At 39.8% G+C, this 24,475-nt stretch overlaps 6 protein-coding genes and 3 long non-coding RNA genes across 13 annotated transcripts; 5 read left to right on the forward strand and 4 right to left on the reverse strand.

The window, feature by feature from the left end:
- Nucleotides 1–300: 300 nt before the first annotated feature.
- LOC306823094 (voltage-dependent calcium channel subunit alpha-2/delta-3-like) lies at nt 301–3,405 on the forward strand (the record flags this gene model as incomplete). The annotated part of the gene is made up of 11 exons (XM_079342459.1): nt 301–451; nt 890–967; nt 1,100–1,161; nt 1,250–1,294; nt 1,386–1,448; nt 1,844–1,914; nt 2,034–2,109; nt 2,369–2,409; nt 2,804–2,859; nt 3,019–3,136; nt 3,252–3,405. 11 exons carry the CDS (start codon nt 301–303, stop codon nt 3,403–3,405), a joined length of 915 nt encoding a protein of 304 aa, XP_079198585.1.
- Nucleotides 3,406–3,612: 207 nt separating this feature from the next.
- LOC306822498 lies at nt 3,613–4,896 on the forward strand. The gene is made up of 2 exons (XR_013778890.1): nt 3,613–3,695; nt 4,037–4,896. It is a non-coding gene; the product is annotated as an uncharacterized lncRNA (long non-coding RNA).
- A 337-nt stretch (nt 4,897–5,233) lies between these two features.
- On the reverse strand, nt 5,234–9,992 carry LOC306822112 (uncharacterized protein). Of its 5 annotated transcripts, XM_079340861.1 has the most exons (11): nt 9,535–9,992; nt 9,320–9,346; nt 8,922–9,203; nt 8,442–8,732; nt 8,134–8,193; nt 7,696–7,752; nt 7,513–7,587; nt 7,091–7,159; nt 6,842–6,943; nt 5,717–5,757; nt 5,234–5,626 (listed from the first exon to the last, which is right to left on the reverse strand). In XM_079340861.1, the coding sequence occupies exons 1-11, from the start codon at nt 9,566–9,568 to the stop codon at nt 5,552–5,554; spliced, it is 1,113 nt and encodes a 370-aa protein (XP_079196987.1). In that variant the 5' UTR covers nt 9,569–9,992; the 3' UTR covers nt 5,234–5,551. The 5 variants fall into 5 exon arrangements, with proteins under 5 accessions (XP_079196987.1, XP_079196986.1, XP_079196984.1 ...); XM_079340860.1 differs by having other exon boundaries at nt 6,842–6,865; nt 9,320–9,992; XM_079340858.1 differs by having other exon boundaries at nt 9,320–9,992.
- A 1,592-nt stretch (nt 9,993–11,584) lies between these two features.
- LOC306823095 (voltage-dependent calcium channel subunit alpha-2/delta-3-like) lies at nt 11,585–13,862 on the forward strand (the record flags this gene model as incomplete). The annotated part of the gene is made up of 8 exons (XM_079342460.1): nt 11,585–11,602; nt 11,850–11,912; nt 12,301–12,371; nt 12,491–12,566; nt 12,826–12,866; nt 13,261–13,316; nt 13,476–13,593; nt 13,709–13,862. 8 exons carry the CDS (start codon nt 11,585–11,587, stop codon nt 13,860–13,862), a joined length of 597 nt encoding a protein of 198 aa, XP_079198586.1.
- A 207-nt stretch (nt 13,863–14,069) lies between these two features.
- LOC306822151 lies at nt 14,070–15,349 on the forward strand. The gene is made up of 2 exons (XR_013778859.1): nt 14,070–14,152; nt 14,490–15,349. It is a non-coding gene; the product is annotated as an uncharacterized lncRNA (long non-coding RNA).
- Nucleotides 15,350–15,443: 94 nt separating this feature from the next.
- Nucleotides 15,444–17,556, reverse strand: LOC306822150. Its single transcript, XR_013778858.1, has 4 exons — nt 17,314–17,556; nt 17,065–17,166; nt 15,940–15,980; nt 15,444–15,849 (listed from the first exon to the last, which is right to left on the reverse strand). It is a non-coding gene; the product is annotated as an uncharacterized lncRNA (long non-coding RNA).
- Nucleotides 17,557–17,759: 203 nt separating this feature from the next.
- On the reverse strand, nt 17,760–20,528 carry LOC306822362 (uncharacterized protein). Its single transcript, XM_079341335.1, has 5 exons — nt 19,590–20,528; nt 19,375–19,401; nt 18,977–19,258; nt 18,497–18,787; nt 17,760–18,248 (listed from the first exon to the last, which is right to left on the reverse strand). Exons 1-5 carry the CDS (start codon nt 19,621–19,623, stop codon nt 17,944–17,946), a joined length of 939 nt encoding a protein of 312 aa, XP_079197461.1. The 5' UTR covers nt 19,624–20,528; the 3' UTR covers nt 17,760–17,943.
- Nucleotides 20,529–20,610: 82 nt separating this feature from the next.
- Nucleotides 20,611–22,028, forward strand: h1m (linker histone H1M). The gene is made up of 5 exons (XM_079341336.1): nt 20,611–20,774; nt 20,904–21,160; nt 21,234–21,342; nt 21,431–21,480; nt 21,705–22,028. Exons 1-5 carry the CDS (start codon nt 20,690–20,692, stop codon nt 21,969–21,971), a joined length of 768 nt encoding a protein of 255 aa, XP_079197462.1. The 5' UTR covers nt 20,611–20,689; the 3' UTR covers nt 21,972–22,028.
- Nucleotides 22,029–22,333: 305 nt separating this feature from the next.
- LOC306822364 (transmembrane and coiled-coil domains protein 1-like) lies at nt 22,334–24,092 on the reverse strand. The gene is made up of 4 exons (XM_079341337.1): nt 23,862–24,092; nt 23,432–23,781; nt 23,212–23,347; nt 22,334–22,632 (listed from the first exon to the last, which is right to left on the reverse strand). The coding sequence occupies exons 2-4, from the start codon at nt 23,719–23,721 to the stop codon at nt 22,384–22,386; spliced, it is 675 nt and encodes a 224-aa protein (XP_079197463.1). The 5' UTR covers nt 23,722–23,781; nt 23,862–24,092; the 3' UTR covers nt 22,334–22,383.
- Nucleotides 24,093–24,475: the final 383 nt, after the last annotated feature.

Consider the following 24,475-nt stretch of genomic DNA (forward strand, 5'->3'; position numbering starts at 1 on the left):
CTGATTTCATCCTTCTTCAGTTCGTTTATTCGTTGTAATGGATTTAAGTACAGCGTTTCTTTGTGTGCTATGGAGTGGTGTAGTGTGGTGTGGCGTGGTTGGAAATTTGTTTGCCCTTCCACTCTTTTCCCCCGAATCTTACACCTGTCCCCAATTAAAGGCCCCGGCCACACCTTCTCATGACATCGCTTACCCCCGATGCCAGGTAGCCATGCCCACTTATAAAAACAACCATGACAAGTATATTGAAATAATAACAAATGGGAGCGAATAGATAAATTTCACCCTTCCACAGCCATCATGGTGAGAGAAGCGCTCACAGAGCTGGACTCCCACAAAGGCGTCTCATCGGTGGCCATACAGAACTATATTAAACAGAAATACCCGTCCGTCGATTTGGTTCGGATAAAGACCTTGGTCCGTAAAGCGTTAAAAAAGAGAATCGAGACTGGTACGTTGGTGCGTCCGGCCAACTCCACGGTCACCACAGGCGTCACTTACTGTTTGTATCAGGTTTTTACTGGTTTGCACTGATAGGATTTGCAGCACAGTTCACTTCCTTCATAGGTTTTATCCTGTAAATGTGGCTCACATTCTGTCTACTGGCATGAATTCAACTTCATTCTGCAAGACATTTACCACCTTTATCTGTTAATGAAGACTTCGTTCACTCAGGCTTTACAATCTTAACCAGAAATGTTCCATCACAGCACCCATATCAGCATTATTAGAGCCATCAGACTGTAAGAAAAAAAACTCTCACAGGACTCCATTACTGTAAAGAGTTTGATTTCTGCTCCCTGAGGTTGATGAGTAAAGAGCGCCATCTAGTGAGCACATCGTGAACCCAGACCAGCTGACGTGCAGTTTAAATGCTTTTTCTCTCTAGCTTTAGAAAACAAGAGTGTTGTTCTGGCCAACACAGCAATTCAGCTCCTTGATGACAGGAAGTCTCCAATTGTTGCAGGTAACAAACACTGTTCTTTCCCTTAATTTGATTTGAAAGCTTGTTTTTGATTTTGGCTGGAGGACTGGAGGCAAATTCCTTATAGTCGTACACAAGCTCAATCAAGCTGAACCTGACTCTCTGTGGTTTCAGCTGTGGGGATCCAGATGAAGCTTGAATTCTTTCAGAGAAAGTTCTGGACAGCCTGCAGACAGGTAAACACTAAAACAATGGTTCAACTTGAGCCCCCAGATAAGCGCTTGGAACTGAACTACACATTTGTTTTTGGTTTTTTTTGCTTAGTGTACAGCTCTGGACGGAAAATGCAGCATCAGCTGTGATAACGAGGTAAGGAGGGAAATGAAGTGCTGACTTTTGATTTCCATCTTTTAATGTACATATAATGTCAACCTGATCTTTATTTTCTCCCCTCTGACAGGACATAAACTGTTATCTTATTGACAACAACGGCTTCATTCTGGTCACAGAGGATCAGTCACAGGTTAGGTCTTATTTTTATTCTTGCAACTTGGATCACTTCACAGAGATTTAATTATGTTTAAAAAACGTAGGTGGTCACTTACTGTTTGTATCAGCTCACCAAAATAACTATAAATCTGTCAGTGTATGGACGAGGCTGACAGAAAACGACAGCTGACAAAAACGAGCTGTGCAAAGTTTCATAGATAATTATAAAAGAATATACTGTTAGGATTTTAGTAAGTGTCTGTCTGATCCTGTACATGAGCTGCAGCTTGTATCTTTCTGTGCTGGAAGGCATTATGTTTTATTAAAAACTACAAATCCTTTTTCTCACTTGGATGTCCACATTATCTGACTCCACACTGCTTGTTTTTAATTGTGTGCCTGTGCACCCTGACGTAACTTGTCTCTCAGACAGGGCTCTTCTTTGGAGAGGTGGAGGGTGCCGTGATGAACAAACTGCTCCAGATGGGCTCCTTCAAGAGGTCACAAATATCATAAAATATTTCTGCATACACACAGTAAACCTGACCTCAAAAGTAGGTTGTCATGCTTTTCATATGCTGTGTTTATTAAAACCTCTGCCTCTCTGTTTGTGCTGCAGGATCACGCTGTACGATTATCAGGCCCTGTGCAGAGAGTACGCAGGGAGCAGCGACAGTGCACGCACTTTATCAGACGTGAGTGTGCAGAAAGATCAGATTTAAAGTCACAGACATAAGCAGCAATCATCTCCATTCATCTGCTCTTTACTGTGTGGGCATATATGCATGACCAGAGCAAAAATGATCAGCATACACCTTGTCTAAGTTTGAGGTTAACACTGGGTAAGGAAACGTCAGTGACATGTGGAGCAGTTTCATGATTCATCTTGCAGACGTGATCTCCTTCCTACTCACAGATTCTGACATCGTAAACTTGTCTCTCTTTTACTTTCAGCCCTTTTCTGCTGTGAAGTGGCTCCTGACCAAACTTGTCATGTAAGAGCAAAACAAAAATGTGGTAACTCTTTATCCGAAAGCTTTATAATTATAACTACTGACAGTTTTGTATATAACATAAGAAAAAGGTCAATGTGGTATGATTCAAAATAGAGGGGGAAAAGGGATGTTTATCACTCTTTAAAAACCTCAGTTAAACTTTAGTTCAATCAGTCAAGTAACTGTCAACAAGTTTCAGGATAGATTAGTTGACTTAGTAGTTTTGTTCTGGCGCTTTGATAGCAGTTCATGTGTTTATGAGCTACTTATGACTTTTTATATTGACACATAACTAGTTACTACAGATTTTCCTTGGGTGGATCCATCATATTTTGTTCTGCTTTAAGTTGCTGTAAACATTTGTTTAAATTGATGTTTGTATTTTGCTTTAAAGATTCCTGCTGGAGTTTAATCTGTACAGCTGGTGGAATGTCGATCTCTCAGTGAAAGGTAACTGTAGCTGACGGTCATTTACTGTCTGAATGGGCAAAAGAGAGGTATGGATGTCTGGCAGAGTATGACAGTGATGATGGAAACTTACTCTGTTGACCCGTGGTGATATTAATGTCTGCAGTCCAGTTTAACTCTACTAGCTTTGTCCGCCTTCAGCTCAGAGACCTCGGGGTAAAACCATGACGGTGCCATGTGATACAGTATACCCTGCGTTTGTCTCTGAACGCACCATCAAAGAAACGACAGGCAACATTGACTGTGACGGCTGTATCAGGTACGACTGTAGAACAGAGACTCATGACCCAACTGACCTCTTTCCTAACAATACTTATTGAACATGAAGGCCATCTAATACTTTGATATTATAATTCTGTTATTTGTCTCTGCAGATCTTTTGTTATACAGCAGATCCCGAGCAGTAACCTCTTCATGGTTGTTGTGGATAATAAGTGTGACTGTAGCAGTGCTCCTCTGGTAACCATGGACCCCATCGAGATCATGTATATCCTTTCTAAAAGAAACACAGGTGTTTGGTGTGATTGAAAAGTTTCTTAAAAGCCTTTAATCCTCGCATGATTAGTGAGACAATTATTCTGAGGTCTTTACTTTTAGGTTTATTCCATTTTCTTTCTGATATCTTTTGCTGTTGTTAAAAGCCTAAATAGTTTCATTGTAAATCAGGTTACATTAATTGTGATGTGTGTGAAGCTATGAACTGTCCTCGTGATTTATTCCTTGACTCCTTTGAACACAACGAATCTCTGAAGTGTGACAGACTGAAGTTTCAGAAGGACAGAAAAAAACCTGAATCATGTCATCCTTTCCACCCTGAGGTAAATGTGTGTGTGTGTGTGTGTGTGTGTGTTTGTGTGTGTGTGTGTGTGTGTGTGTGTGTGTTTGTATTCACTGCAGTGAAGGTTTACTTGTATGTGTTTTAAGTAAACACAAGATATCCAGTCATCCATAATGGTCGTCATTTTCCATAATTATTGTACAGATACTGTATATCTCTATTACATTGGCCAGAACTAATAACACACAAGCTTTCAGATCGATCACAGTTTTCTGCAGTCAGTGTTGTGTGTATTGATTTTTAATAATTGATCTCTTTCCCCTTTTAATCAAACGACAGCCTTCCTGTTGTCATGAAATCTCACACCCTGTGTTTGTGCAGGAAAATGCCATGGAGTGTGGTTCGGCAACACGCCTCTCCAGTTGTCTCACAGCGACTCTGCTACCCTTGATGGCAGCGACCATCAGCAGGTGACCATAACCAGCAGGACTGGACTTCAGTATGGACTAACTCAACGAGAAGATGCTGACAAAAACATAGAGAACATTGCCAAACAGATGTGAACGTACTCATACCTCTGCAAAGGCAGCGCTCTACTAAATACAAGCCTTTATCAGTAGCACTGAGACTCTCATCCATTAATGCCAAACACTTAAATAATGTGGTGCAGATCAAGAAAAAGAGAATAACAGGATAGCCTGGTGTCTGCTGAGAGCATGGCTGACAGTCCACCATCTTTTCTATGATGTGTGCTGAAATTAAATAGGAGAAAGAATGACTGTCAACAGCTTGCAGTAAGAGTGCAGGCATTTCTTGTCAATGCATTAAACATCCTTTGTTTATTTCCCTGGAAAATGGGATGGTTAATGTGAAAGTCTGCAGGATGTAAAATGCACTTTTATCATATATGAAAGAATCCAGAGACATCTATGTTTTGGCAATAAATTGCTAAAGTAAAAATGAACATTGCTTTCATAGTTTTCTGTATTTGTATAGTTTGAAGTTTATTTTGAAAGTCCAGTCTTTTAATGTCAATAACAATATAGATCATTTCAAATACCTGTGAGATAACAGAAAAGTTGAACTTGCTTTACTCTGCCATTTCCTCTTTCTCATTTGAAAGCAGGACATTTCAGACAAACTAAAGATGCATGAAGAAGAAGATCAAAGAATGTTACCCTGTTCACCATGTGTTTGAGAACGCTTATAAATCAATAAAAAGAAATATTTTCCTTCATTTACTCCTTGTGTTATATTGTATGTGTGTGGACAAATAGAGACAGAGAGGTGTTGACGCGAGCTAGTCACATAGAATATGGTGTTCAAGGTTCAAGGTTCAAGGTTCTTTATTTGTCAAATATGCCACATGTTAAACATACAGCACAGATGAAATTGCATTCCCCCCCCCCCCCAGTGCAAACCTGCAGTGCATAAAAGAGCACTAAAGAAAAACTAGCAATACTGTACAACAAATAACTTAACTAAAGACATTTTGCCGGGAGAGAGAGGAGCCGCTGCGTGCACCCGCGCCGCCATCTTGGATCTCTGGTGTTGTTGGTAACCTACTACAGTATTTACAGCGGCAGTAAATTGTCGATGAATGCAGTTGTATTTAAAAAAACAAGTCTGAGACAAATGTACCCTGTTTTAAAAATATTAAGAACATTGAATAGAAAACATCTTGAGAGCGGTTTATCGAGATGCATTTTTTTAAACAATGCTCACAATTTGAAAAAAATCAGCTTAGTTTTATAGTTTGACTAAACGAAAAAACTAATGTTAAGAGTTCAACAACATACTGTACATCAGAATGGTGAACTTTGAACACAAGGTGAAAAAGTCAAAGCCGTTAAAGCTGTCAGCTGACCCTGTCTTTGTACAGGAGAAGTGTGTACTTCAGTGACTCTGCACAGTGCTGTACAACATGTCCTTCTGGGCCGTCACAGCTGCCTCATCACAGATTGCTGAGTACTGGAGGATGGAGGGGAAATAAATCCAATTGTATTATCCATAAATATACATGGACAATGTTTTGAACAGCATCTCTCCTGTCAGACTTACATAATGACTTTCAGACTCCCGTCGTTTCTGCTCCTCAGAACCTGTTTAAACCAAAAAAACACGGTTTGGTAAAATTTAATAAATTCAATTATTTAAGTCTGATAAAAGGTTATTCATTTAATGCATGCATGCAGTCTAACCCATTGCATAATAAAATGTGATGATCAGATACCCTCGAGCCTATTATGACATCCTTTCTAAAACCACATGTATTTCTCGTGTGAAACAAGAGTGTTATGATCGAAGAAATGCAATTATTTTTGTCTCAGTGCAGAAGTGGTTGACCACACACATGCTTTCAGTTTGAGCTTCAGTGCTTGCTTGTTCAAGACAAGCTGGTAATGACATCAAACATCTCTGTATGTGATGTGTATGTGATTATAATATTTAGTAAATATAGGGACCAGAATGCATCAAGTGAACAGATGCCTCACATTACATCATTTAAAGCCTGTGGTACTTTGCAATGCCTGTAAAATGTAGATACACAAGAAACAGTGACAAACAACAGTAAAAAGTTGCAAGATAAAAATAATTACTGTATAACATAAAGCATTATACTATAAAAAAAAAGTCAAACATGAGGCCCTCGATCATGCATTACTACAAGACTGAGTCAAAAATGATCCAAGTCAGGATCCAGTTTGAGCTCTACAGGGAAGGCAGACCACATCACATTTGTAGCAGGAAAAGAAAAAGCTGGTGTACTGAGCTTTACACTTTCAATTAGAGGCTCCGTGTGTTACAGAAACAGAACTGTAAGTGGGAGCACAAAGTCACAGAGCAAAAGAGGAGTTTGGTGATTTAAACATTTTTGGATGAGTTTAGGTTGGAAATTTTGATAAAAATTCAAAATTTAAGATATTTTATTTTTTGGAACATGCCAATGATGTGACCTTATCGACTTCCCCTCTAAGACTTGAAGTGCTCTGTAGTAATATCAACATCAGACGCCTTGATTGTGTAGGTGCTGCTTGTGACCAGGATGTTTTACAATAAATGAAATGGAAATAAATAGTGAGATTAAATTTGAAGACACAGTGACTGTGTACATGCAGCTTCCGCAGCTTACAAAGATCATTATTAACACATGAGTTTCATTAGAGAAGTAAACAACATTGTCACCTGCTCTTCTTCTGTTGCAGAGAGCTGCAGAGACCAGAAACATGACGCTCACAGTTACTCCACAACCTGCCGCAATGGCTACAAACTTCCATATCCACATTCCTGCATCGAAACAACACAACCTATAAATAAGTATCAGTTTCACTTCTCACATCCTTAACAAAATACATGTTCTGTGCTTTACTGCATTCTAATTCAGCTGAGAAGAATATTTTATAAGTAAATTAAAGCACTGAGTCACGTTCTCACCTGAAGCTGTTTTCAGAGGGATTTCAGGGGAAGTGTTTTCTTCAGTGTCAGGATTACTGACGCTTGATCCTAATAAATACACATCCATTAAGTTTATGCAATTTTCATCTAATGCATGCAAGCTTTATGATAAAGTGACAGGAATCTGAGTCTATAGAACTTGTTTTATCAACAGGTCCTGCATATAATTATGGAATATCTGTTTCTTGAAAGCACACAAAATGAATATTTGTAAAGTTTGTACTACAGTTGGAAAGCTAACTTTACATCTATAAGAGCTGCTGCATATCCATCACATCCTTTTGGAGTACCAGTAAGCAGCCATGAGTGCAGTAAATCTGACCTCCAGGTTTTCTCATTTTAAGCTGCCTTCATATCAACACAACAATCAGCATGAACTGTTGTATGACCAATAAACTTACCTGATGAAGGTTTCACAGACGTCGGGAAGGTGGAGACAAAACTACCAATGTTACTCTTTGTGCTAACAGTCAGACCTGGTGAATAAAGAACTGTACCTTTAGAACAACTTGTCATGTTAGGTTAAAACAAATAACATTTCTGATTATTGAAGGCACGGAAAATTGTATCTCTGCATTTATTACCTGATGTTTGTTTCATAGTAGTAATGGTAGTGGAAGCAGGCCTGTCCATATTCTGACCTGATGGATAAAAAGGTTTTAAAATCTCTAAAGAATTACATTATGATAGTGAGTGATGTATGAGAATGTTCTGCACATCTACTTATGTCATTAATAGATTTTGTGGGGAGGGCAGACAAATGTTGGGAGAAGAGAGTTCAAACATTAATAAAGAATAAAACTTGTATTTTTTTTATTCAATATTATGATATGCTTTATGAAACAGGACCTATGGATAGTCATGCTACACACTGCTAAGCAGGGAGCGCACCAGAGCGGTTGGGGGTTCGGTGCCTTGCTAAAGGGCACCCCGGCCCGGCAGTGCTCACACAGTGATCTGGCACCTCTCCAGCTACCAGACCAATGTCTCTCTGTCTGAGAAACTGCAGCCCCATTTCCTACCTGTGTTCAGAGTGAATGCATTCATAGTCGGGCTCTTGCTTGACTCTCTTTTTGGAATATCTACAACAGAAGAAAACCAGCCAAATTCATGTGAGGGACATTAATGCAATCATTTCGGCAGCACAATTCATGATTTCTAATTCTATGTAAAAATATGTGACCTCTAAATAATCTATTTTTGTATAATCTGATGTGATTATATTATAGTTTTCACATACAGTATATGTTTCGGTTTATAATCCTTAAAAACAAAACCTTTTTCTTGTTCTGATTATGTATTAATTCAGCATCAACAAACGGCCACTCACTCAGTATGGTGATGGAGGATGTTGCACTGTGTGGAGATGGAGAATAATCATCACCAAGCTTTGAAACGTAGAAACATGTGAGTTTGACCTCAGCTGGTGAACCTTGATGTGCCATCTTCAGCAGCTCAGTTCCTGTCAGAGTCTGCTGACAGGAGAGCGTTACGTCTTCACGCGAAGTGTAGAAATGACACTTAGACATGGAAAAAGATGGTGGAACCTGACAGTTAACTGTGACCAAGTCTGTCTCCTTGACCACAGGTGGATTCACTGTCAATTTAGGTGGAATAGAAGCTGAAATTAAGCAAATGTTCGATTAAACAACACATTTGTTATGCTCAATGTATTTTGTTAATTGAACATGATGACATGACAAAAAAGCATTTCCTATTTTAATTAATTTCACAAAGTAACATTTTTCATTTCGCTGCTGCAGAAAGTTATGAAAATAATCAATAATAAGCAATATCAGTTGTCTCTTACTTCGAATGATGATGGAGGACGTGGCACTCTCAGGAGATTGTGCTCCACCCAGGTAAAAACATGTGACTTTAACAACAGCAGGTGAACTCTGATGTGACATCCTCAGCAGCTCAGATCCTGTCAGATTGTGCTGACATGGGAATCTTTTGGGAGGTGGTCTTTTTATAAGGTAGAAATAACAATACGACACAGAAACAGATGATGGAGGCTGACAGTTCATTGTGACTGAGTCTGTTTCTGTGATCACTGCTGGATCCACTGACAGAGTAGGTGGAAAAATAGCTGAAAAGTTCAGTTGAATAAATTGTTATTTCATGTTTTATTAAATAGAAAAGGCACTTAACTGCCATATGTGTATAGAATAAATTACACGAGAGCTATTCAACTCAAGAACTGACCTTGTGTTTTTAACTGAGGAAATGAACCTTTTAAAGAAAAGTGCAAACAAAGAAACAGATTAACTGGTGATGAGCGCAATAGGCTAATGCATTTCTCTAAACGTGGTGAAACCAATACATGTGAATCTATAGCATTATAATTCATCAGTGTTTAATCATGTTATTGTTTACATACACATTCAATGAAAGAACAGAAACGAGGTTAACAAACTTACACATGAAGATGACTAGCAGCAGGTGTCCAGCCATGATGAAGAGTGTTTAAAAATCTGTTAAAGACTACACTTGTGTGTCTGACTACATGGACTTCAAATTACAGAAGTGACGTTTGCAGAAGTTGATTTCCACAAAACCACAGCAAGCAGAGTCGATTCTCACAAACAGACAGGCCACAAACACATATCTTTTTTTTTGTAATGGTCGGTGGTCTGGTGATGTCTATTCAAAATAAAACCACTGCAGTGTTGGCTGACTTTTTCAGAGAAAGAAAAGATGGTTTACGTGTCAGTGTTTTCTCTTTGCCTGACTTTTTGCTTTCTGAAAACAAACAGACTAAGATAAATTAACATCAAAGTCTCATTAATTTTTCTTTTTGAAGAACGCCAAGTGAAGCTTCAATTAAACTGCTCATAAATAGCCTACATTTACTCTAAAACAGGAAATATGTTACATAGACATGTACTCAAAGACGTTTTGAATTTGCGCGCATAAAGGTGAATATAAATTCAAAAAAACATTTAAAAATGTTTTTAATCCTAAATGAGTTGCACCTGGCGTGATGCAATTCACCTGCCTGATTTGACCGGAAGCGACCTCATAAAGACTGAGAAGTGTAACGTGGAGCTGTAGCGCCCTATTTTTTAGACTTTACATAACCTGCTTTGAGAAAGGGCTCGTTTTAATCCATTCTCAGTGATGCCTCCTAAAAAGACAGTGACAGACTCTGCAGATGCTCCTGCGTCTTCAAGCGATCATCCAGTGGAGAAAGTCGAGAACAAATCAGGTCTGACTCCATACCTGATGTCACAACACGTGGTCATTAAAAACAAAACCATGTTCTTCTCTACACGTTTGAAATTATTTATTTTGACATTTAAATTTATGTTGTTTTTTTCCCCCGTAGACGCTGCTGCCCTGCGTAAACCTGCAGCTCACCCTTCCACAGCCATCATGGTGAGAGAAGCGCTCGTCCGGAGGTGGGAGTTGAAGACCTCACTAACAGAGGGTTCAGCCAGACGTTCCCAGCAGACCCTTACTACACGTTTGGGCCTGCCGAGTCTGACCGGCTTCCTCCCCTGCCAGTGCATCCAACTCACCACCAGGTGGTGATCAGTTGACAGCTCAGCCCCTCTCTTCACCCGAGTGTCCGAGACACACAGCCGAAGGTCAGATGACACGACCACAAAGTCTATCATCGACCTCCGGCCAAGGGAGTCCTGGTGCCACGTGCACTTATGGACATCCCTGTGCTCGAACATGGTGTTTGTTATGGACAAACTGTGACTAGCACAGAAGTCCAATAACAGAACACCACTCTGGTTCAGATCAGGGAGGCCGTTCATCCCAATCACCCCACTCCAGATCTCACTGTCATTGCCCACGTGAGCATTGAAGTCCCCCAGTAGAACAATGGAGTCCCCAGTCGGAGCACCGTCCAGCACCACTCCCAGGGACTCCAAGAAGGCCGGGTACTCCACACTGCCTTTCGGGGCGTAGGCCGAGACGACAGTGAGAGACCTGTCCCCTACCCGAAGGCGCAGGGACACGACCCTCTCGTTCACCGGGGTGAACTCCAACATCTGGCGGCTGAGTTGTGGGGCTATGAGCAAGCCCACACCAGCCTGCCGCCTCTCACCGCGGGCAACTCCAGAGAAGTAGAGAGTCCAGCCCCTCTCGAGGAGCTGGGTTCCAGAGCCCAAGCAGTGCGTGGAGGTGAGCCCGACTATATCTAGCCGGTACCTCTCAACCTCCTGCACAAGCTCAGGCTCCTTCCCCCTCAGTGAGGTGACGTTCCACGTCCCAAGCGCCAGAAGCTGCGTCCGTGGATCGGGTCGCCGAGGCCCCCGCCGTCGACTGCCGCCCGATCCACATTGCACCCGATCCCTACGGCTTCCTCTGCGGGTGGTGAGTCCACAGGAGGACGGGCCCGCGTCATCCTTTCGGGCTGAACCCGGCCGGGCCCCATGGGCAAAAGCCCGGCAACCAGGCGCTCTCCTGCGGGCCCATACCCCAGGCCTGGCTCCAGGGTGGAGCCCCGGCTCCGCCATGCCGGGCGACGTCACGGTCTTTGGTCTTATTCCTGTCATAGGGGTGTTGTTAACTGTTTTTGGTCTGACCCGTCACCTAGGACCTGTTTGCCTTGGGTGACCCTGCTGGGGGCTCAAAGCCACCGACAACATAGCTCCTAGGGTCAATCGGGTGGTCAAACTCCCCCACCACGTTAAGGTAGCAGTTCAGGGGGGAGTTTTGATTTCCATCTTTTAATGTACATATAATGTCAACCTGATCTTTATTTTCTCCCCTCTGACAGGACATAAACTGTTATCTTATTGACAACAACGGCTTCATTCTGGTCACAGAGGATCAGTCACAGGTTAGGTCTTTTATTCTTGCAACTTGGATCACTTCACAGAGATTTAATTATGTTTAAAAAGCGTAGGTGGTCACTTACTGTTTGTATCAGCTCACCAAAATAACTATACATCTGTCAGTGTATGGACGAGGCTGACAGAAAACGACAGCTGACAAAAACGAGCTGTGCAAAGTTTCATAGATAATTATAAAAGAATATACTGTTAGGATTTTAGTGTCTGTCTGATCCTGTACATGAGCTGCAGCTTGTATCTTTCTGTGCTGGAAGGCATTATGTTTTATTAAAAACTACAAATCCTCTCTCTCACTTGGATGTCCACATTATTTTGACTCCACACTGCTTGTTTTTAATTGTGTGCCTGTGCACCCTGACGTAACTTGTCTCTCAGACAGGGCTCTTCTTTGGAGAGGTGGAGGGTGCCGTGATGAACAAACTGCTCCAGATGGGCTCCTTCAAGAGGTCACAAATATCATAAAATATTTCTGCATACACACATTAAACCTGACCTCAAAAGTAGGTTGTCATGCTTTTCATATGCTGTGTTTATTAAAACCTCTGCCTCTCTGTTTGTGCTGCAGGATCACGCTGTACGATTATCAGGCCCTGTGCAGAGAGTACGCAGGGAGCAGCGACAGTGCACGCACTTTATCAGACGTGAGTGTGCAGAAAGATCAGATTTAAAGTCACAGACATAAGCAGCAATCATCTCCATTCATCTGCTCTTTACTGTGTGGGCATATATGCATGACCAGAGCAAAAATGATCAGCATAAACCTTGTCTAAGTTTGAGGTTAACACTGGGTAAGGAAACGTCAGTGACATGTGGAGCAGTTTCATGATTCATCTTGCAGACGTGATCTCCTTCCTACTCACAGATTCTGACATCGTAAACTTGTCTCTCTTTTACTTTCAGCCCTTTTCTGCTGTGAAGTGGCTCCTGACCAAACTTGTCATGTAAGAGCAAAACAAAAATGTGGTAACTCTTTATCCGAAAGCTTTATAATTATAACTACTGACAGTTTTGTATATAACATAAGAAAAAGGTCAATGTGGTATGATTCAAAATAGAGGGGGAAAAGGGATGTTTATCACTCTTTAAAAACCTCAGTTAAACTTTAGTTCAATCAGTCAAGTAACTGTCAACAAGTTTCAGGATACATTAGTTGACTTAGTAGTTTTGTTCTAGCGCTTTGATAGCAGTTCATGTGTTTATGAGCTACTTATGACTTTTTATATTGACACATAACTAGTTACTACAGATTTTCCTTGGGTGGATCCATCATATTTTGTTCTGCTTTAAGTTGCTGTAAACATTTGTTTAAATTGATGTTTGTATTTTGCTTTAAAGATTCCTGCTGGAGTTTAATCTGTACAGCTGGTGGAATGTCGATCTCTCAGTGAAAGGTAACTGTAGCTGACGGTCATTTACTGTCTGAATGGGCGAAAGAGAGGTATGGATGTCTGGCAGAGTATGACAGTGATGATGGAAACTTACTCTGTTGACCCGTGGTGATATTAATGTCTGCAGTCCAGTTTAACTCTACTAGCTTTGTCCGCCTTCAGCTCAGAGACCTCGGGGTAAAACCATGACGGTGCCATGTGATACAGTATACCCTGCGTTTGTCTCTGAACGCACCATCAAAGAAACGACAGGCAACATTGACTGTGACGGCTGTATCAGGTACGACTGTAGAACAGAGACTCATGACCCAACTGACCTCTTTCCTAACAATACTTATTGAACATGAAGGCCATCTAATACTTTGATATTATAATTCTGTTATTTGTCTCTGCAGATCTTTTGTTATACAGCAGATCCCGAGCAGTAACCTCTTCATGGTTGTTGTGGATAATAAGTGTGACTGTAGCAGTGCTCCTCTGGTAACCATGGACCCCATCGAGATCATGTATATCCTTTCTAAAAGAAACACAGGTGTTTGGTGTGATTGAAAAGTTTCTTAAAAGCCTTTAATCCTCGCATGATTAGTGAGACAATTATTCTGAGGTCTTTACTTTTAGGTTTATTCCATTTTCTTTCTGATATCTTTTGCTGTTGTTAAAAGCCTAAATAGTTTCATTGTAAATCAGGTTACATTAATTGTGATGTGTGTGAAGCTATGAACTGTCCTCGTGATTTATTCCTTGACTCCTTTGAACACAACGAATCTCTGAAGTGTGACAGACTGAAGTTTCAGAAGGACAGAAAAAAACCTGAATCATGTCATCCTTTCCACCCTGAGGTAAATGTGTGTGTGTGTGTGTGTGTGTGTGTTTGTGTGTGTGTGTGTGTGTGTGTGTGTTTGTATTCACTGCAGTGAAGGTTTACTTGTATGTGTTTTAAGTAAACACAAGATATCCAGTCATCCATAATGGTCGTCATTTTCCATAATTATTGTACAGATACTGTATATCTCTATTACATTGGCCAGAACTAATAACACACAAGCTTTCAGATCGATCACAGTTTTCTGCAGTCAGTGTTGTGTGTATTGATTTTTAATAATTGATCTCTTTCCCCTTTTAATCAAACGACAGCCTTCCTGTTGTCATGAAATCTCACACCCTGTGTTTGTGCAGGAAAATGCCATGGAGTGTGGTTCGGCAACACGCCTCTCCAGTTGTCTCACAGTGACTCTGCTACCCTTGATGGCAGCGACCATCAGCAGGTGACCATAACCAGCAGGACTGGACTTCAGTATGGACTAACTCAACGAGAAGATGCTGACAAAAACATAGAGAACATTGCCAAACAGATGTGAACGTACTCATACCTCTGCAAAGGCAGCGCTCTACTAAATACAAGCCTTTATCAGTAGCACTGAGACTCTCATCCATTAATGCCAAACACTTAAATAATGTGGTGCAGATCAAGAAAAAGAGAATAACAGGATAGCCTGGTGTCTGCTGAGAGCATGGCTGACAGTCCACCATCTTTTCTATGATGTGTGCTGAAATTAAATAGGAGAAAGAATGACTGTCAACAGCTTGCAGTAAGAGTGCAGGCATTTCTTGTCAATGCATTAAACATCCTTTGTTTATTTCCCTGGAAAATGGGATGGTTAATGTGAAAGTCTGCAGGATGTAAAATGCACTTTTATCATATATGAAAGAATCCAGAGACATCTATGTTTTGGCAATAAATTGCTAAAGTAAAAATGAACATTGCTTTCATAGTTTTCTGTATTTGTATAGTTTGAAGTTTATTTTGAAAGTCCAGTCTTTTAATGTCAATAACAATATAGATCATTTCAAATACCTGTGAGATAACAGAAAAGTTGAACTTGCTTTACTCTGCCATTTCCTCTTTCTCATTTGAAAGCAGGACATTTCAGACAAACTAAAGATGCATGAAGAAGAAGATCAAAGAATGTTACCCTGTTCACCATGTGTTTGAGAACGCTTATAAATCAATAAAAAGAAATATTTTCCTTCATTTACTCCTTGTGTTATATTGTATGTGTGTGGACAAATAGAGACAGAGAGGTGTTGACGCGAGCTAGTCACATAGAATATGGTGTTGTTGGTAACCTACTACAGTATTTACAGCGGCAGTAAATTGTCGATGAATGCAGTTGTATTTAAAAAAACAAGTCTGAGACAAATGTACCCTGTTTCAAAAATATTAAGAACATTGAATAGAAAACATCTTGAGAGCGGTTTATCGAGATGCATTTTTTTAAACAATGCTCACAATTTGAAAAAAATCAGCTTAGTTTTATAGTTTGACTAAACGAAAAAACTAATGTTAAGAGTTCAACAACATACTGTACATCAGAATGGTGAACTTTGAACACAAGGTGAAAAAGTCAAAGCCGTTAAAGCTGTCAGCTGACCCTGTCTTTGTACAGGAGAAGTGTGTACTTCAGTGACTCTGCACAGTGCTGTACAACATGTCCTTCTGGGCCGTCACAGCTGCCTCATCACAGATTGCTGAGTACTGGAGGATGGAGGGGAAATAAATCCAATTGTATTATCCATAAATATACATGGACAATGTTTTGAACAGCATCTCTCCTGTCAGACTTACATAATGACTTTCAGACTCCCGTCGTTTCTGCTCCTCAGAACCTGTTTAAACCAAAAAAACACGGTTTGGTAAAATTTAATAAATTCAATTATTTAAGTCTGATAAAAGGTTATTCATTTAATGCATGCATGCAGTCTAACCCATTGCATAATAAAATGTGATGATCAGATACCCTCGAGCCTATTATGACATCCTTTCTAAAACCACATGTATTTCTCGTGTGAAACAAGAGTGTTATGATCGAAGAAATGCAATTATTTTTGTCTCAGTGCAGAAGTGGTTGACCACACACATGCTTTCAGTTTGAGCTTCAGTGCTTGCTTGTTCAAGACAAGCTGGTAATGACATCAAACATCTCTGTATGTGATGTGTATGTGATTATAATATTTAGTAAATATAGGGACCAGAATGCATCAAGTGAACAGATGCCTCACATTACATCATTTAAAGCCTGTGGTACTTTGCAATGCCTGTAAAATGTAGATACACAAGAAACAGTGACAAACAACAGTAAAAAGTTGCAAGATAAAAATAATTACTGTATAACATAAAGCATTATACTATAAAAAAAAAGTCAAACATGAGGCCCTCGATCATGCATTACTACAAGACTGAGTCAAAAATGATCCAAGTCAGGATCCAGTTTGAGCTCTACAGGGAAGGCAGACCACATCACATTTGTAGCAGGAAAAGAAAAAGCTGGTGTACTGAGCTTTACACTTTCAATGAGAGGCTCCGTGTGTTACAGAAACAGAACTGTAAGTGGGAGCACAAAGTCACAGAGCAAAAGAGGAGTTTGGTGATTTAAACATTTTTGGATGAGTTTAGGTTGGAAATTTTGATAAAAATTCAAAATTTAAGATATTTTATTTTTTGGAACATGCCAATGATGTGACCTTATCGACTTCCCCTCTAAGACTTGAAGTGCTCTGTAGTAATATCAACATCAGACGCCTTGATTGTGTAGGTGCTGCTTGTGACCAGGATGTTTTACAATAAATGAAATGGAAATAAATAGTGAGATTAAATTTGAAGACACAGTGACTGTGTACATGCAGCTTCCGCAGCTTACAAAGATCATTATTAACACATGAGTTTCATTAGAGAAGTAAACAACATTGTCACCTGCTCTTCTTCTGTTGCAGAGAGCTGCAGAGACCAGAAACATGACGCTCACAGTTACTCCACAACCTGCCGCAATGGCTACAAACTTCCATATCCACATTCCTGCATCGAAACAACACAACCTATAAATAAGTATCAGTTTCACTTCTCACATCCTTAACAAAATACATGTTCTGTGCTTTACTGCATTCTAATTCAGCTGAGAAGAATATTTTATAAGTAAATTAAAGCACTGAGTCACGTTCTCACCTGAAGCTGTTTTCAGAGGGATTTCAGGGGAAGTGTTTTCTTCAGTGTCAGGATTACTGACGCTTGATCCTAATAAATACACATCCATTAAGTTTATGCAATTTTCATCTAATGCATGCAAGCTTTATGATAAAGTGACAGGAATCTGAGTCTATAGAACTTGTTTTATCAACAGGTCCTGCATATAATTATGGAATATCTGTTTCTTGAAAGCACACAAAATGAATATTTGTAAAGTTTGTACTACAGTTGGAAAGCTAACTTTACATCTATAAGAGCTGCTGCATATCCATCACATCCTTTTGGAGTACCAGTAAGCAGCCATGAGTGCAGTAAATCTGACCTCCAGGTTTTCTCATTTTAAGCTGCCTTCATATCAACACAACAATCAGCATGAACTGTTGTATGACCAATAAACTTACCTGATGAAGGTTTCACAGTTTGTTTCATAGTAGTAATGGTAGTGGAAGCAGGCCTGTCCATATTCTGACCTGATGGATAAAAAGGTTTTAAAATCTCTAAAGAATTACATTTATGATAGTGAGTGATGTATGAGAATGTTCTGCACATCTACTTATGTCATTAATAGATTTTGTGGGGGAGGGCAGACAAATGTTGGGAGAAGAGAGTTCAAACATTAATAAAGAATAAAACTTGTATTTTTTTATTCAATATTATGATATACTTTATGAAACAGGACCTATGGATAGTCATGCTACACACTGCTAAGCAGGGAGCGCACCAGAGCGGTTGGGGGTTCGGTGCCTTGCTAAAGGGCACCCCGGCCCGGCAGTGCTCACACAGTGATCTGGCACCTCTCCAGCTACCAGACCAATGTCTCGCTCTGTCTGAGAAACTGCAGCCCCATTTCCTACCTGAGTTCAGAGTGAATGCATTCATAGTTGGGCTCTTGCTTGACTCTATTTTTGGAATATCTACAACAGAAGAAAACCAGCCAAATTCATGTGAGGGACATTAATGCAATCATTTCGGCAGCACAATTCATGATTTCTAGTTCTATGTAAAAATATGTGACCTCTAAATAATCTATTTTTGTATAATCTGATGTGATTATGTTATAGTTTCCACATACAGTATATGTTTCGGTTTATAATCCTTAAAAGAACAACCTTTTTCTTGTTCTGATTATGTATTAATTCAGCATCAACAAACGGCCACTCACTCAGTATGGTGATGGAGGATGTTGCACTGTGTGGAGATGGATAATAATCATCACCAAGCTTTGAAACGTAGAAACATGTGAGTTTAACCTCAGCAGGTGAACCTTGATGTGCCATCTTCAGCAGCTCAGTTCCTGTCAGAGTCTGCTGACAAGAGAGCGTTACGTCTTCACTCGAAGTGTAGAAATGACACTTAGACATGGAAAAAGATGGTGGAACCTGACAGTTAACTGTGACCAAGTCTGTCTCCTTGACCACAGGTGGATTCACTGTCAATTTAGGTGGAATAGAAGCTGAAATTAAGCAAATGTTCGATTAAACAACACATTTGTTATGCTCAATGTATTTTGTTAATTGAACATGATGACATGACAAAAACGCATTTCCTATTTTAATTAATTTCACAAAGTAACATTTTTCATTTCGCTGCTGCAGAAAGTTATGAAAATAATCAATAATAAGCAATATCAGTTATCTCTTACTTCGAATAATGATGGAGGACGTGGCACTCTCAGGAGATTGTGCTCCATCCAGGTAAAAACATGTGACTTTAACAGCAGCAGGTGAACTCTGATTTGACATCCTCAGCAGCTCAGATCCTGTCAGATTGTGCTGACATGGGAATCTTTTGGCAGGTGGTCTTTTTATAAGGTAGAAATAACAATACGACACAGAAACAGATGATGGAGGCTGACAGTTCATTGTGACTGAGTCTGTTTCTGTGATCATTGCTGGATCCACTGACAGAGTAGGTGGAAAAATAGCTGAAAAGTTCAGTTGAATAAATTGTTATTTCATATTTTATTAAATAGAAAAGGCACTTAACTGCCATATGTGTATAGAATAAATTACACGAGAGCTATTCAACTCAAGAACTGACCTTGTGTTTTTAACTGAGGAAATGAACCTTTTAAAGAAAAGTGCAAACAAAGAAACAGATTAACTGGTGATGAGCACAATAGGCTAATGCATTTCTCTAAACGTCGTGAAACCAATACATGTGAATCTATAGCATTATAATTCATCAGTGTTTAATCAGGTTATTGTTTACATACACATTCAATGAAAGAACAGAAACGAGGTTAACAAACTTACACATGAAGATGACTAGCAGCAGGTGTCCAGCCATGATGAAGAGTGTTTAAACATCTGTTAAAGACTACACTTGTGTGTCTGACTACATGGACTTCAAATTACAGAAGTGATGTTTGCAGAAGTTGATTTCCACAAAACCACAGCAAGCAGAGTCGATTCTCACAAACAGACAGGCCACAAACACATATCTTTTTTTGTAATGGTCGGTGGTCTGGTGATGTCTATTCAAAATAAAACCACTGCAGTGTTGGCTGACTTTTTCAGAGAAAGAAAAGATGGTTTACGTGTCAGTGTTTTCTCTTTGCCTGACTTTTTGCTTTCTGAAAAACAAACAGACTAAGATAAATTAACATCAAACTCATTCATTTTTCTTTTTGAAGAAAGCCAAGTGAAGCTTCAATTAAACTGCTCATAAATAGCCTACATTTACTCTAAAACAGGAAATATGTTACATAGACATGTACTCAAAGACGTTTTGAATTTGCACGCATAAAGATGAATATAAATACAAAAAAAACATTTTAAAAAACTTTAAAAAATAGGCACCATGCAAAATAAAGAGATGCAAGAAACATTAGAAAAGTTTGGTACAAATATTGTACACCCTGCTGGATTTTTATTATTTTTTGAACAGGATATATTTAGTAGCTTACAGTATACAGCAGTATAGAGATCATCCTATTCATTTTGAACATGAATATCAAAAAAATTATTATCATTAAGTCCCTTGACATCTGTAGTAGCGTACCATTTTACACAGTTGATTGTAGTCTATGTCAAAATAATATAAACATGCATCATATATTATTGTCTCAATGTTAAAAAACAAACAAACTTGAGCTTGGACGAAAAGGCTAAACAACCATCCACAGACAACAAACTCAAAAATCACCACAGACTCCTCATGTTGCGTCACTGACAGCGTCAGTTGATTAATCCTAAATGAGTTGCACCTGGCGTGATGCAATTCACCTGCCTGATTTGACCGGAAGCGACCTCATAAAGACTGAGAAGTGTAACGTGGAGCCGTAGCGCCCTATTTTTTTTAGACTTTGCATAACCTACTTCGAGAAAGGGCTCGTTTTAATCCATTCTCAGTGATGCCTCCGAAAAAGACAGTGACAGACTCTGCAGATGCTCCTGCGTCTTCAAGCGATCCAGTGGAGAAAGTCGAGAACAAATCAGGTTTGACTCCATACCTGATGTCACAACACGTGGTCATTAAAAACAAAAACATGTTCTTCTCTACCCGTTTGAAATTATTTATTTTTACATAATTTAAATTTATGATTTTTTTTTCCTTTTTCCCCGTAGACGCTGCTGCCCTGCGTAAACCTGCAGCTCACCCTTCCACAGCCATCATGGTGAGAGAAGCGCTCACAGAGCTGGACTCCCGCAAAGGCGTCTCATCGGTGGCCATACAGAACTATATTAAACAGAAATACCCGTCCGTCGATTTGGTTCGGCTAAAGACCTTGGTCCGTAAAGCGTTAAAAAAGGGAATCGAGACTGGTACGTTGGTGCGTCCGGCCAACTCCACCGTCACCACAGGCGCCACGGGCAGATTTAGGGTAAGATTTGAAGTATACAGTTTCTGTAAGGCTGTTAAAGTAGCCTGTTTAATAATTGTCTATTATGCGTTAGCTTCCACCCAAAGTGAAAGAAGCGAAGGCAAAAACTGAGAATGCAGATCCAAATGTGCAAAAAGTTCCCAAAGCAGCAAAGGATACAGCCGCGAAGCCCAAAAAAGCAGGTATGTATGTTTACAAGCGGTAATATAGCGTTTTATCTTGGTTTTTTTTGGGTTTTTTTTTGTTTTAACAGCATGTTACTTGTTAAAGGTACCACGAAGAAGAAAGAGAAAGCCAGTGAAGAGGCAAAGACAAAAGAGGTGAGAGGTTTTTAAAAGCTTACAATATTTTTTTCAGTAAAATGCACAACCGAACTATGATTTAGAAAACCCTGGGGGGGTTGTAGTTTTGTTTGTAGGTCTGAGCATTGTGGTGCTGTTAGGGTATGGTGCCATACCAGAGCAATCCAAAATGCATAACTAAATTACCAATTGTTTATAGATTTTGGTGATGCCATGTCCTTTTTTTTTTTTATTATTTTAAGGGCTCAAAGCCTCCTAAAAAGTCAAAGAAAGATGAAGAGGCTCCCACATTAAAGCCTGCTCTTGCTCCAGCAAAGAAACCGAAAGCTAAAAAAGCTACAGAGAAGGGAGATGGGGAAGAAATCGTGGCTACAGTCAAAACTAAAGCAGCAAAGACGGCTGAGGAGAAAGCAAAGACAAAGGAAGTAAAGGTGACCAAAAGTAAGGCTGCTAAAGAGGCTCCTGCTCCTAGAGCACCAGCAAAACGAGGGAAGAAGACTGCAGAGTGAAGTTGTAATTAAATGTTTTATACTGTTTTGTCTGCAATAAAGTCTTTATTTTTGGAACTCCTGTCTGTTTTTTTTGTTTTTTTTAACTTGAGGTCACATCACTCGTTAAGTAGGTTTTTTATTATCTTGAACAAATGGTTTGCGTTATGTTTATTTCACATTTCCATTGCATAATAAGTGTACAACACTTTCAGTGGGTGCTGTCTTTCAACTTGTGTCCAGAGATCTGGACTCTAAACTTAAAAACTTAAAAGGGCATTAAGATCAGTTATGTTTCAAGGGGGTTAATGTTGTTGCACATATGTCAAGTGTGACTATGTTATGTGCTAGTAGATCACTTATAAGTGCCAGATAATTACTTGATCACATATTTTTAATAACTCCTTTTGAGGAATTCTTATGGGGAAATATATTAAGATACTCCCTCTGCATGTAGAAGTAAAAGGAGTACAAAGAGGTTGGGGCCACATGTTTTCATTAGGGGGATGACATAACTAGCCACCACAGACATAAATGCTAGGGGAATTGCTTTGAGTGCAGACAGTATCTCCATTATTTTCCCAAGAGCCTCTGCAGTGTCGTGCTCCAAACCTTGGAGCTGTACCGTATGTTGTAGTTGCTCCAGCTTGAAGAGACGGGTCTGACAAGCGTCCAGCTCCTCCTACAGGTCAGAGATAAAACTGTCAGAAGTGCAGCCACACATTTTGGTTTTAGTTGGCCTTGTCCATAACATATCTTTAGAGTTGTAGACGGGACAAAAAAAATAAAAGGGTAGCATCAACCTCCTGGGACTGTCTGACCAGTTCAATTCTACTGTGTAGTTATTTCTCACAGAGTATCTGGCCACATGTTTGCTGTGCGGTTAATGTATGTGAGTAAGACAACCATCAAAAAAAGTGATAAAATTAGGCTACCTATATACAGGGGGATTCTTTCAAGACTGTTCTTTAAGGGTGGAATCTAAAAAAAAAAAAAAAAATTTACCAAAAAAACTGTGGAATCAGTCTGTAGATATTATGGCTCCCTGATATTCAGTTGGCACTAAACCAGCTGAAATAAAGCAGGAAGACTAAAGGATGGTCAGTACAATAAACAAACCTCAAGTATAATGTCCATTATATTATTAGTCTGCATGTTCAATGGAACAGACTCACTTTCGTGGAACACAGACCTCATTTGTTTTTTGTAGCACCTGTGCATTTCCGGTTCTCTGTCCCGATCCTGCCCTGAAAACACTTACATAAATATCTGTTGCATTTTCATAAGTCATGTAAGCAATCTTCTCCTCCATGCATGACAGCTCCTCTTTTAAGATCCAAATCTCATTCTGGTGCAGAACTGTCAAGTCGTTAATCTCCGCTTTCAAAAGTTTACACCTACATAAAAGTGGTCACGATTAAACATAGACAGCACAAGTAATAAAGTATCAATATACCAGGACACCAGTATATCTAGCCTACCTGTATCGTTCCTCTTGTAGGGCATCCACGATCATGGTGTACTTTCGTTGGTATACAGCTTTTAAGTTTTCAAAGCACATCTGAAATGGAACTTGTTTTACCCTAAGCTCTTGAATCTCTTGGACTAAAACATCAGAGTCTGAGGCCTGGGCATGGTCAGGGTTATTGTCCCGTGTTTCAGTGGGTCCTCCTGTGGCTTCTGCAGAGCCAGATGTTGGACCACCAGACTTCTGCTGGATGGACTGCCTTGTGTTGGAGGACTTTTTTCTGACCATGGCCAACACACTCATCCCCTTGGATACAATCCACGTTTTCAGGTAAGGATTACTTGTACTGCATTGACACCTTAGCTGCAGTAAAACAGAGTTCGGTTAGTTTTACAGACCACTTCCCACCTGTACTCATCTTTTAATGACTAAATCAGTCTTACCTGACTTCAAAAGAAGTTATCAGCTTCTGTCAACGTGGACCGTTTCTACAGTGCCGTGAGCTAACTTAAACCACATAATTAGCATTAAATAAACGCAAAGCGTACAACGTTCTGTAAATCATTCACATTCAGAGTTTTTTGTGCAAAAGTCGCCAAAACAGAAAAAATATGGCTTCGCTTACTGTTCGCAGCTGAAATTGCACTGGCCGTTATAGTTTTGTTGCCCAGCAACGGAAAGGCGAATAAAGACCGAGTTCATAAACACGCCTGAATGTAAACAAGTTCGGCCACGTCTGACAACTATATTTTCATCACAGCTACATTTCTACATTACGAGAATGCAAAGACTAAAATTTCAAATCTCCGGACACAAATTGTAGGGCACAAACATGATTACAGTCAATTACGTTTCATATTTAACTCAACATATACCAGTGATCAAGTATTATGATAGACATATTTCTGGTTTTCATGATTTCATGGCAGATTTTGATGTGTAAAAATTTAGGATTGACGGCTGTCACATGTGGCCCCTGGACTTGCCCATCCCTAAACAACATTTAAATCCCTGAAATACAGTAGGCCTACACAACACACATACAGCATGAACCAAG

This window comes from Symphodus melops, assembly GCF_947650265.1.
Source record: "Symphodus melops genome assembly, chromosome: 4".
Lineage (NCBI taxonomy): Eukaryota > Metazoa > Chordata > Actinopteri > Labriformes > Labridae > Symphodus > Symphodus melops.

What these genes read in the sequence shown, in the direction of transcription:
- LOC306822112 (XM_079340858.1), bottom strand. Translation starts at nt 9,464, where the DNA reads ATGAATTATAATGCTATAGATTCACATGTATTGGTTTCACCACGTTTA. An exon ending in TGCATTCACTCTGAACACAG is followed by an intron (nt 7,753 to 8,133) that starts GTAGGAAATGGG and finishes TTTATCCATCAG; the next exon opens with GTCAGAATATGGACAGGCCT. An exon ending in TACTATGAAACAAACATCAG is followed by an intron (nt 7,588 to 7,695) that starts GTAATAAATGCA and finishes TTTATTCACCAG; the next exon opens with GTCTGACTGTTAGCACAAAG.
- LOC306822362 (XM_079341335.1), bottom strand. Translation starts at nt 19,623, where the DNA reads ATGGCTGGACACCTGCTGCTAGTCATCTTCATGT. An exon ending in TCCTCAGTTAAAAACACAAG is followed by an intron (nt 19,259 to 19,374) that starts GTCAGTTCTTGA and finishes TGAACTTTTCAG; the next exon opens with CTATTTTTCCACCTACTCTG. An exon ending in ATCCTCCATCACCATACTGA is followed by an intron (nt 18,249 to 18,496) that starts GTGAGTGGCCGT and finishes CTTCTGTTGTAG; the next exon opens with ATATTCCAAAAATAGAGTCA.
- h1m (XM_079341336.1), top strand. Translation starts at nt 20,690, where the DNA reads ATGCCTCCGAAAAAGACAGTGACAGACTCTGCAGATGCTCCTGCGTCT. An exon ending in CGCGAAGCCCAAAAAAGCAG is followed by an intron (nt 21,343 to 21,430) that starts GTATGTATGTTT and finishes TACTTGTTAAAG; the next exon opens with GTACCACGAAGAAGAAAGAG. An exon ending in AAGAGGCAAAGACAAAAGAG is followed by an intron (nt 21,481 to 21,704) that starts GTGAGAGGTTTT and finishes TATTATTTTAAG; the next exon opens with GGCTCAAAGCCTCCTAAAAA.
- LOC306822364 (XM_079341337.1), bottom strand. Translation starts at nt 23,721, where the DNA reads ATGAGTGTGTTGGCCATGGTCAGAAAAAAGTCCTCCAACACAAGGCAG. An exon ending in CTACAAGAGGAACGATACAG is followed by an intron (nt 23,348 to 23,431) that starts GTAGGCTAGATA and finishes ACTTTTATGTAG; the next exon opens with GTGTAAACTTTTGAAAGCGG. An exon ending in AAAATGCAACAGATATTTAT is followed by an intron (nt 22,633 to 23,211) that starts GTAAGTGTTTTC and finishes TCTGACCTGTAG; the next exon opens with GAGGAGCTGGACGCTTGTCA.